A 12,200-nucleotide genomic window follows, 5' to 3' on the forward strand; every position below is an offset into this window, starting at 1 on the left:
TGTTATGCGGTTGCTAGGATGTTCTTGCTGGTTGCCAGGGCTTTGCTATGTGATTGCTTGTGAGCTCTTAGTAGTTTTTAGCATCTTGTTATGTGATTACTAGGATGTTCCGGGTGATCACCAGGGTGTTGCTATGCAGTTGTTAAAGTGTTGTAAGTGTTGCTATGGGGTTGCTAGTGTGTTCTGGGTTGTTGCCAGGGCATTGCTACACAGCTGCTAAAGTGTTGTAAGTCATTTTTAGTGTGTTGCTATGCAGTTGCAGGGGTGTTCTGAATGGTTGCCAGGGTGTTGCTATGCAGTAGTTAAAGTGTTGAAAGTGGTTTTAAGCATGTTGCTATTGCTGAGGTGTTCTGTGTGGTTGCCAGGTCATTGCTAGGATGATTTGGTGATTGCCAAGATGTTACTAAAGTGTTCTAAGTGGTGTTTAGCATGTTGCTATGTGGTTGCTAGAGTGTTCTAGGTTGTTGCCTGGGCATTGTTATGCAGTTGCTAAAGTGTTGTTAGTTGTTAGTGTTTTTTAGCGTGTTGCTATTGTTTATGTATATTATATTATATATTATATTTCAGTTCAAATCGCAATATTTTTCAAAAGAATGGCAATACAACTTTTTGTCCAAATCATGCAGCACTAGCCAGGGCTAATGTTGCTAACAGTTGCTAAGGTTTTGTAAATGTTTTTTAAGCGTGTTTCTATGAGGTTTCTAGAGTGTTCTAAGTGATTGCCAGGGCATTGCTCTGTAGTTGCTAAGATGTTCTGTGTGGTTTAGATCAGGTGCGGCTTGTCTACATGGTTAGGTAAGGCAGAGCCCCGCCTAAATATTCATCCATTTGAAAACATAGATCCATACAATAAACTGCAAATAATGTAATTTGTTTTCCTATAAATGTGTTCAAAATGCTGACATGTGTATTTAAAAGCAGGCCCAGTATAAGTCGTAAAGTAACTGAAAGCTCCGTTACACACTGTTTGATATATGTAGATATTCAAGCATGTGGGACACAGTCTGCTGAACTCCACAGCAGCCCTCAGTTTTACCAATGGAAATCAAGAATTAATCTGCCCATACGTAGTGCCAAACCAAAGGTTTCAACTTTAGTATTAGTGCGAATCAGCACTAATGCTTTCTGATCCAAGTCAAAAGAGTCCACCCCAAGTCTGTATGATATTCTGATCTCTACATATGACACGGACGGATCCCTTCTTCATCGTAAGTCTGTGGGATTTTTCCACTTGTTTTATAGTGCACCAGGCAAAACTCATAATTATACACCTCTCCTCAACAGACTGCACATTATGAGGTATCATTCATATTAAGGATTATATGTTTGTTCAAATCCCTAACTCTAACTATGAACAATTGTAATAGTGCTTCTTGCCTTAGCAAACACCACTAATTAGCCCAATGAAGTTGTGTTAAGTTTGATCCACCTCACTTAAGCTAAATAGCCTAAGTTATTTCAGTAGAATTAAAAGAGGATATTTACTCTACATGTATAATGAGTTCAGAAATAGAGCAGAATTCCACTGAGGAACGGGAGAGTCCCAGGAGCTAATTACTTTAGCTTGTTCAGTAATGCTGAGCATCCACATTTTTTTTTTTTTTTTAATTAAAACAACCATCTCTTGCTCTCTAATGCACTATAGAACATGTGAGAAAGTCTCTGTGGTTTTATTCTCTGGGTTAGTCTTCAAACCATTAAATGAAAGTGAAATAAAACCTGTTCCTCTTTAATTCGTTCTGTGATCTTCACTGTAGCATCCTCGTGTGCTCTGAAGAGACTGATTACACTGGCTCGCTCAGGGTCTAAAATATTCCCATTGAAATCCCGAACTACCACATCCAACTCTAAGATCCTTCAGAGAGAAACAGAAAGAAACCACGGATGACATGGGTTAATTTGATTCAGGTTTAAAGGAATAGTTCGCCCAAAAATGAAAATTCAGTCATCATTTACTCACCCTCATGTTGTTCCAAACTTCCGTGAAACACAACAGATCTTATCTTGCTTTTTTAAAGCTGCACTATGTAAGATTTTTTGGTTAAAAATGAACAAATTGCCATTATTGATTGAGGACATAAACAATCAGTGTTCAAAACAATGTCCTTACCTTACCCCAATTCACTATGGTAAACCTATAAAAATGATTTGTATTTTGAGCTGTCGGGTCGGATTTGGCACAAAATCACTGGCTTATGACATTCATCCCTGCGTCATTACATCATGTCTGCACACACAGGAAAGAAGTGCCGGCTGTCTCATGTCCCGGCTGGAGAAACTAACTACACTGTTTAACTCAGTTCAGTAACACTCACACAGTTCAGGACAGCATCACAGCAGTCTAGATGGATGTTTATCTGTTATCCGTTTGGTGAAGTTGTTTACCTGCTATAATGCTTGGATATGTTTTCTGGTAGGGTTGTTGAAGCTTATGTTGCTTGTCATGCTTGTATGAATTGAACAGTACTCGTGTGTTAACCGATCGTGATGTATCTACTTTGTCTGGTGAAGTTACGGTGACGTTTAATATGTATGACTTCTGAAAATGACTTCTTGTAACTGTTATATTGCATCTTTAAGCATATTATTTTTACGTTTAATAAAGTATATTTTATTCCCATCATTATTGAATCCTCGTTTTATGTTTTTAGTTTATGGTGTTATTGTGTGCATTGCATAGATGTAGTATTGTAATAACTGAGTCTGGACAATATAGTATAAAAATATTACTTTCAGTTTTAAATGTTTAATCGTATAACATAATAACAACATGAAAACAGCACGTTATGACTCCGGCTCTGAATATCTCCAGTCATGATCACACACAGGCGATGTCCAGGTAACCTGAAATCATGAGATTCATCCTCCAGAAGAACAGTGCTGAAACACGACTGACGTAAAGTGTTCTTCTGTAAATTGCTTGCAATTTTAACTTTCAACCACTGATGTCGCTAGAGAGCACAAAGTTACGTAGTGCAGCTTTAAATAAAAAAATATATATTTATTGTGATTTATGTAAATCTCCAAAACAAAAGCACTATAAAAGTACCATAAATGTACCACAAATTTCAAGTCGATAACGATATTTAAACCATTATTCACCCAAAATCTTCCCCTCCACAAATCTCATTGACATTTTTGTTCAATTCAAAAGTTGTGCTTTAAGAAGCATCGTACCAGTTTTCACATCATTGACGGTAAACACCTCTGATCCTCGCATGTCACATGACCTGTCGCAACACATCTGAATGTTTTCAACTGAACACAAAAAAACATTTTAGCTACCGAGGAGGGGAAGATAATTAGTGAATAACAACTTAAATTTCAGTCTGTTCTTCACATAAAGCTATCATATGGCTTCAGAACATTTGAAATAGCGCATATGGATAATATAAGCGAGACATATGTACTTCTTTCATGATGCTAGTGTAACGGTGGCCAGCTGATAGATAGCTGTGTAATGTGTATTAACCTCACTCTCCTAACCTCAAGAGGTGCACTAGCAACTGACGCTAGGGGCTGTAGCCTTTAGCCTCCTTGTCAGCGCATCCGCCTCCCATGCTGGAGACGCCGGTTCGAGTCCCATACTGAGCTGTTAGAACAGGAGCGTCACAATGGTGCCGTGACCCAGATGGGAGTGAGGTTTATGGGAGTGAGTATAACGGTGGCCAGCTGATAAGATAGCTGTGCAATGTGTATAAACCTCACTCTCCTGACCTCAAGAGGTGCACTAGCGACTGATGCTAAAGGCTGTAGCCTTTAGCCTCCTTGTTAGCACACCCACCTCCCATGCCGGAGACGCCAGTTCGAGTCCCGTACGGAGCGGGTAGAACAGGAGTGTCACGCTAGTCTCTTTGAAACTAGGAATTAAAAATCACATCCACTTTCATTGTTCGGAAAACAGCTACTCAGACGTCCTGCCAAACATCTCCTGTTGTGTTTCATAGACGATAGAAATATAATAGGTGGTTTGGAATTAAATGAGGATGAGTAATTGACAGTATTTTAAATTCACAGTATATGGTAGTAGATGGTAATACCATGGTATTATAGGATTACTACATTCATAAAGCAGGGTATTTACATGGAACTCCAAAGCACATCAAAGAATGCCATAAAAATAATACCAAAGCAACATGGTATCACCATGGAATCATGTAGAAAACATGGTATTTTTTTGTAAGTGCAAGACTCCAAAAATGCAGACAAACACCTTGGTTGACAAACAGACATGGACACAAATGGAAAAGACAAGTGAAAAAGTTACTTATTTCCGTAGTCGATCTTTGACGTGATTTTCTGTTTGAGCTCCTTAAACTCATCGTTTGGCAACGTGCCAGAGAGAAGCTGTGAGCGCCACTCCATTAGATCCCACATCAGCCTCTGGACCTGACTGAAACGCTCCTTCTTATTGGCCTGCTAAAGCAGAAAGACAAGCACTGTTTGGTCAGAAGTTAAGGATTTACGTTAAGGAAGAGAGAGAACCTGAATGACACGTACACATGCTTGGAATCAAACAATATGCAGATTACAACAACAAATGCTTCAAACAGTAGTATGTTACTGTCAGTTGTCACATGTAAATATTTAATAATTTACCTCCATAAATATGTGCAGTCCAGTTATCATCTTCGAATTAATATTGTTATTTTTGTAAAAACCATAGTACATTTTGGCAGTCTGATCAGAAAAAGAGATGTTAAAAAAATGGTTTATATAGTTTCTGAATTATTCATCACACTGGAAATGGAAGGTCAAATTCGAAAGCACTGTATTGTGGAATATAGAATCTCACACTGTGTGTTCTGGTTGTAAAGTGTGCTTTAGACAAATGTACATAGTAGCACATCCTAGTATTCTATGAAAACAGGATAGTCACTGCTAACATACTATGTGTAGTATGGGACTGTACCTTGTTATTTTTAACATATCCAAAGTTCAAATCCTTACCATAAAGAGTTGCTTCCAGATGCTGCCCCATTCCCTCAATGTGGTGGTGACCTCCTTAACCAGGGGCATCTCAACAGAGGTTATGACCTCTTCATCTCTACAATGAGAGAGAGAAAGAGAGAGAGAGAGAGAGAGAGAGAGAGAGAGAGAGAGAGAGAGAGAGAGAGAGAGAGAGAGAGAGAGAGAGAAAAGACAGAGAAGGATGGATGGATGTCTAGACACTGTAGATAGATAGAAGTCTAGGTAGATAAATGTGTAGAAAGACATCTAAATGTCTAGATAGATGTCTAGATGAACGTTTAAATGTCTAGATAGATGTCTAGATAGATGTCTTAATGTCCAGATGGACTTCTAAATGTCCAGAGAGATGTCTAGAAAAGATAGATGTGTAAATGTCTAGCTAGATCTCTAAATATCTAGATAGATGTCTAAGGGTCTAGATATATGTCTAAAAAAGACAGATGTTTTAATGTCTAGATAGACATCTAGATGAACATCTAAAGTTCAAGATAGATGTCTTAAAGTTTAGATAGATGTATAAATGTCCAGATAGATGTCTAGAAAAGATACATGTCTAAATGACTAGCTAAACATCTAAATATCTAGATAGATGTCTAAGGTCTGGATAGATGTCTAGAAAAGACACATGTCTAAATCTCTAGACAGACGTCTAGATGAATGTCTAAATGTCTAGATAGATGTCTAAATGTCTGGACAGATGTTTAAATGTCCAGATATATGCCTAGAAAAGATAGATGTCTAAATGTCTAACTAGATGTCTAAATATTTAGATAGATGAATAAATGTATAGATATATGTCTTAATGTCCAGATAGATGTCTAGAAAAGATGGATGTCTAAATGTCTATATAGACATCTAAATGTGCAGATAGAAGTCTAAAAAATGTGATGTCTAAATAGATGTCTAAATGTCAGTATCGATTTCTAGAAAAGACAGATGTCTAAAAGTCTGTCTAGACATCTAAATATCTAGATAGATGTCTAAATATATAAATAGACACCAAAATGTCTAGATAGATGTCTAATAGTCTAGACAGATGTCTAGAAAAGACAGATGTCTAAATGTCCAGACAGACATCTAGATGAACATCTAAATGTCTAGATAGATATCTAAATGTCTAGATAGATGTCTAAGGGTGTAGACTGAAGGCTAAAAAATTAGATGTCTAAATAGATGTCTAAATGCCCAGATAGATTTCTAGAAAAGATAGATGTCTAGAAGTCTGGCTAGACATCTAAATATCTAGATAGATGTCTAAGGGTCTAGATAGATGTCTAGAAAAGACAGATGTCTAAATGTCCAGACAGACATCTAGATGAACATCTAAATGTCTAGATAGATGTCTAAATGTCTAGATAGATGTCTAAGGGTGTAGACTGAAGGCTAAAAAATTAGATGTCTAAATAGATGTCTAAATGCCCAGATAGAATTTTAGAAAAGATAGATGTCTAAAAGTCTGGCAAGACGTCTAAATATCTAGATAGATGTCTAAGGGTCTAGATAGATGTCTAGAAAAGACAGATGTCTAAATGTCCAGACAGACATCTAGATGAACATCTAAATGTCTAGATAGATGTCTAAATGTCTAGATAGATGTCTAAGTAGATGTCTAAATAGATGTCTAAATGCCCAGATAGATTTCTAGAAAAGATAGATGTTTAAAAGTCTGGCTAGATGTCTAAAGATCTAGATAGATGTCTAAATGTATAGACAGACATCAAAATGTCTAGATAGATGTCTAAGGGTCTAGATAGATGTCTAGAAAAGACAGATGTCTAAATGTCCAGACAGACATCTAGATGAACATCTAAATGTCTAGATAGATGTCTAAATGTCTAGAGAGATGTCTAAGGGTGTAGACTGAAGGCTAAAAAATTAGATGTCTAAATAGATTTCTAAATGCCCAGATAGATTTCTAGAAAAGATAGATGTTTAAAAGTCTGGCTAGATGTCTAAAGATCTAGATAGATGTCTAAATGTATAGACAGACATCAAAATGTCTAGATAGATGTCTAAGGGTCTAGATAGATGTCTAGAAAAGGCAGATGTCTAAATGTCTAACTTGACGTCAAAATGTCAAGATAGATGTCTAATTGTCTATCTAGATGTCTAAATGTCCAGATAGATGTCTAAAAAGTTAGATGTCTAAATAGATGTCTAAATGTCCATAGATTTGTAGAAAAGATAGATGTCTAAAGGTCTGGCTAGACATCTAAATGTCTAAATGTCTAAATAAATGTCCAGATAGATGTCTAAAAAGATCTAGCTAGAAGTCTAAATGTCTAGATAGATGTCTAAATAAGGCACATGTCTAGATGTCTAGATAAGATAGCTGTCTAAATGTCTAGATAGATGTCTAGATAGATGCCTTAATGTCTAGATAGATATCTAAATAAGACAGATGTCTAAATGTCTAGCTAAACATCTAAATATCTAGATAGACGTCTAAATGTCTACATAGACATTTAAATGTCTAGATAGATGTCTAGAAAATACAGATGTCTAAATGTCTAGATAGATGCCTAGATGAACGTCTGGATGTCTAGATAGATGTCTAAATGTCTAGATAGACATCAGTATGTCAAGATAGATGTGTAAATGTCTAGATAGAGGTCTAAATGTCTACATAAATGTCTAGAAAAGATAGATATCTAATTGTCAATCTAGACATCTAAATGTCTAGAAAGACATCTATATTTCCAGATATATGTCTAAAAAATTAGATGTCTAAATGTCTAGATAGATGTCTAGAAAAGATAGATCTCTAAATGTCTAGATAGATGCCTAGAAAAGATATATGTCTAAATGTCTAGCTAGACATCAATATGTCAAGATAGATGTTTAAATGTCTAGATAGAGGTCTAAATGTCTTGATAAATGTCTAAAAAAGATAGATGTATAATTATCTATCTATGCATCTAAATGTCTAGATAGACATCTACATTTCCAGATATATGTCTAGAAAAAAATAGATGTCTAAATGTCTAGATAGACATAATATCTAAATATATGTCTACATTTCTAGATAAATGTCTTGATAGACATCTAAATGTCTAGCTAGACCTGTAAATAGATGTATTAATGTATAGAACTATATTTTCAAATGTCCAGACAGACAAACAGACAGATGGTTGGATTGATAGATACTCACCCTCTCTTCTCGATGATGACTTCCTTTAGCTCTATAAAGCTGGCAGGAAATGCACCCTTAGATAAAGGAACATAGTTTGAAATAATCAGATAGATACTAGAGGAAGTTCAGGTCAGATATTCAGGAACAAAACTGTCTGGGCTTGTATAAACACTATGAAATAAACATATTTTGCTTACTTTTCTCTCTTTGTTCTTGGTCAGGTATCCTTTATACCATCCTGGAACAATAACAGTCCTCTTTAAATTCCATGCAGTTTATGATATTTTCTGTTATTAAGTTATTTTCTTCATTACAAGGTCTTCAGTATTGCAGTATGCCTCACCTTCGCATGACTCCTGTATGTGCACTGTGTCCCCAATAGCCAGAGACAACTGCTTGTCTGCTTTTGCTGTGAAATTCCACTTAACTTTAGAGAAAAGGAAAGGGAGAGATAGACAGAGAAGATATGAACAACATTAAAATGTAGTTAAATCCATTGGTTATTTCACTCTGATCCTAAATCAATGTGGACTGCAAAGCTCAGATCATTTGGTCTTGGAAGAGTCTGTTGAGAAATGACTTTTGATTAAAGACTTTGGTATCTTGGCAAATCTGAGCACAGTTTGAGATATTGTTGAGATCTCTTCTGAAACTCTAGAGGAAGCATATGCAAAATTACTAGAATAAGAGCAATAAACGTGAGCAAAATTAGCTATTTGCTATACATTTAATCTAACTGCTTTCTAGGAGAAAGAGTCTCATTTACGTTTTTTCTGTCCTATGGGTTTAACCCTTAAATAAAAGCAATAATATAGGGATGCTTGCTAACAGACTCTGATAATGACATTGCACACACACACACACACACACACACACACACACACACACACACACTCACTCATTCACTCACTCACTCACTCACTCACTCACATGTTGGTTTAGCTATCCTCATGAGGACTCTCCATAGTCATAATAATTTCTATACTGTACAAACTATAGATTCAATCCCCTAACCCTACACCTAAACCTAACCCTCACAAAAACTTTCAGCATTTTTCATGTTCAAATAAAACATCGTTTAGTATGTTTTTTAAGCGATTTGAATTATGGGGACACTATAAATATCCTCATAAACCACATTTATAGCATAATACCCTTGTAATTACCAGTTTGTAACCTAAAAAATGTCCTCATAAACCTCCCAAACCCACACACACACACACACACACACACTCACACACACTTTATTTCTGCAACTACATCATTGGCCTACTTCCTCCAACAGTAACTTCCTGTGAAACACCACACACACACACACATAAACACATAAACACACACACACAGACACACCACCATCAGCTTCATCACATCAGAATACATATTTATACATTAAAGAAAATTAAATAAGCAATGTTTATGCATGTGTATGCATTATGTGATCATACAGCTTATACTTTATAATTGATTCATAATACTGTGGTAAGCAATGCTTTGCAGTGCACTAGTGAGAGAAACCTGCTGACTGCACCATATATCACTAAAATCATCCATCTCAGAGGTAGTGCAAGTGAAATGCTATGATAGCATAGTTGTACACAGAATTAAATATTGTAATTGTATATACAGATTTACTTATACTGTATTAGTTATATAATAGTTACTTATATAATAGCTATATAACAACATAACATATATTTAATATTTATATAAACATACATGCATAACTGCAGGTAAGCTTACAATAACTCTACACAAATAGCTTCAACTTCATTTTAGAAATTATATCAGCTTTTCTTTTTTATTATTATTATTATTTGTTATGAAATTAGTTTCTTGTGAATTTAACCTGTCAAGAAAATGTCCAGGTCATGTTTCAACCCAAAATCCAACAGGAATAAATATATATATATATATATATATATATATATATATATATATTGCATAATGATAATAAAGCTTATTTTTAAGAATATTATGTGTTCTATTTATTTATTTATTTATTGCATTTAGACTTCATGACTTTAATGACGATTCCCCCATCCATTCTTTTTGTGAGTTTCATATATTATTTAAATTGTAAAGTATTTATTTATACATGATGGTAGTATTTTTTGTTGTGCTTTAAATAATAAACAAACAAAAAAAATCATTGCATTACAGTCATTTACAGCAACAACAAAAAAAAGTATAGTGATGATTAGTTAATAAAATCCCCATTGAGAATAATGGGAATTGCACAAAAAATAAATAAAACAAAATAAGTTTAAGAGGAAATGTGCATAACTGACATGAAAATAAGCTTTATTTTCTTTAGGCAAAACCTAATTCATTTTCCCCATTGAATTTCAGTACATGTTTTGTGACTTTTGCCCCATTAGCACGAAATGCATCTCTGACAGTTAGGCCTTCACGTAAGTTTGGATGTTGATTGTATGAATATCAATGTTGCATTTATGTTATAAAATATCACATAAACCTAAACAAGCTACATCTCTCCAGTGGCACCACAGACACTAATTCTGCACAGAAACAAAGTAATTCATAATTCGGTTAATGTTAGGGGTTTGGTTATTCTCAGTCTTAGCTACCCTGTTTTCATTCCCTTCTGCAGAGGTAAAGCTGTTTGCACCATAACGGTGCCATCATAATGGCATTAATCTGAATATTGCAGAATTTAAGTCATACAAACACTAAATGATAAAACTCTAAAAATCATTTTACGCCAGTGACTGTCGGGCTTGACTGATTCGTCTGTGCCCACATCCGGAGATATAGGAAATGGATGGAGCCATGATATGCACCCGCTTTGAGGGCCTTTTTAAAAAAATGTCTTCACAAGTGATGCACACACATAAAACATAAGCACACAAAAGAAAAGTAAAACTCACCAACTCCATATCTTTCAGAGCTAGTTCTAGTCCAGGGAGCCATGACTGAACTAGAAATATTTTCTGTGTGTTTTGCTCCTCTCTCTGTCTCCTTTTTCTTTCTGAATGTCTAAGTTCCTGTCTTTTGCTCTACCTCTACCTTCTTTTTGTTTTTTTTGGGTGATGGTGTGAGAAACAACTAGAATAAATCGCTCCTCCTTCTTTCTGTCTGTCTGCTCTTCCTCTTCCTCTTTTGCACTCACTTTTTGCCACAGCATTTAATCGTCAGACATTAAGCAACAGAACTTTCAACGTGTCTGTGTGCTATTATGACTAAAGCTCACAGATCACATTTTAGACTTTTTTATTATTTAATTTTCCCTGATATCCACATATGGTGTTTGTATAATGTAATATTTTAGTTTTTCATGACCATTTTCCACCCTCTCTCCAAGACTTATTATTAATCAGGATTTTCTAGTGGTGTTGCACCTTTAAGAAACGCTCCCTTCACATGTGAAATGACTTGCGAGTTTACGGTCAAGTCAGATATACTGTTGTTTTTAACTCCCAAATGTTTCAATAACAGCCCCTTTGTAAAGCTGCATTAAACTGTGACAAATTCACACAAAAATCTGCTCTGGAATGTGCCGCTTAATCTGTTAATATAAGACAATAATGATCAGAAACCTTATTAAACATAAACTTCAGCTACACGTGTCTAATGTTAAGATTTAACAGAAGGATATGCAGAGCTGTAGGTGCTACACAGACACAGAAAAAGCATAAGATTTGGCATTTTACTGCGCTAACTTTACTAATAGTATAATATTAAAGTATCCTATACATGTAAACGTGGTCACAAATTATCAGAATGAGTCTTTTTTTATTTTATTTGTTATAAATGTTGTTTTATGACTGGGGAAGAAGTATTGAGCTCTGAATGTGTGTTTTCATGACACAGTTAACATCAAGGATATGAACTTAGCAAGTCTAGCAATTCATTTTAATCGGTTAAAGATTTTTCATTAGATTGTGACCTTAGGAAAATGACAAGAAAGCTTTTTACAGACCTTTTTTTTAATGTGGAACACAAAAGGAGATATGTAATAAATATCATGGTCCACCTTTTCAATACAATGCCAGTGGATAGCAATGGCACAGATTTGGTTTGAACAAATCATGTTGTAATGTTTCATTACAACACATTACACAGTGCATAATAACTT

The 12,200-nt window shown here is 35.2% G+C and overlaps 1 protein-coding gene across 3 annotated transcripts in view; it reads right to left on the reverse strand.

Moving 5' to 3' along the window:
- Positions 1–11,156, reverse strand: part of LOC127412661 (dedicator of cytokinesis protein 2-like) — a 149,913-nt gene extending 138,757 nt beyond the window's left edge. Inside the window, exons 1-8 of one of the 3 annotated variants that reach the window (XM_051649205.1) lie at positions 10,993–11,156; positions 8,448–8,531; positions 8,302–8,342; positions 8,123–8,178; positions 4,951–5,047; positions 4,600–4,680; positions 4,268–4,419; positions 1,720–1,855 (exon numbers count right to left, since the gene is read on the reverse strand). In XM_051649205.1, the coding sequence (XP_051505165.1) occupies positions 1,720–1,855; positions 4,268–4,419; positions 4,600–4,680; positions 4,951–5,047; positions 8,123–8,178; positions 8,302–8,342; positions 8,448–8,531; positions 10,993–11,035 (690 nt within the window). In that variant the 5' untranslated portion in view covers positions 11,036–11,156. The remainder of the gene's footprint in view (positions 1–1,719; positions 1,856–4,267; positions 4,420–4,599; positions 4,681–4,950; positions 5,048–8,122; positions 8,179–8,301; positions 8,343–8,447; positions 8,532–10,992) is intronic. The other 2 variants (XM_051649206.1, XM_051649207.1) reach the window with 2 other exon arrangements.
- Between the last annotated feature and the right edge of the window lie 1,044 nt (positions 11,157–12,200).

Source organism: Myxocyprinus asiaticus, chromosome 22 (genome assembly GCF_019703515.2).
Source record: "Myxocyprinus asiaticus isolate MX2 ecotype Aquarium Trade chromosome 22, UBuf_Myxa_2, whole genome shotgun sequence".
NCBI lineage: Eukaryota > Metazoa > Chordata > Actinopteri > Cypriniformes > Catostomidae > Myxocyprinus > Myxocyprinus asiaticus.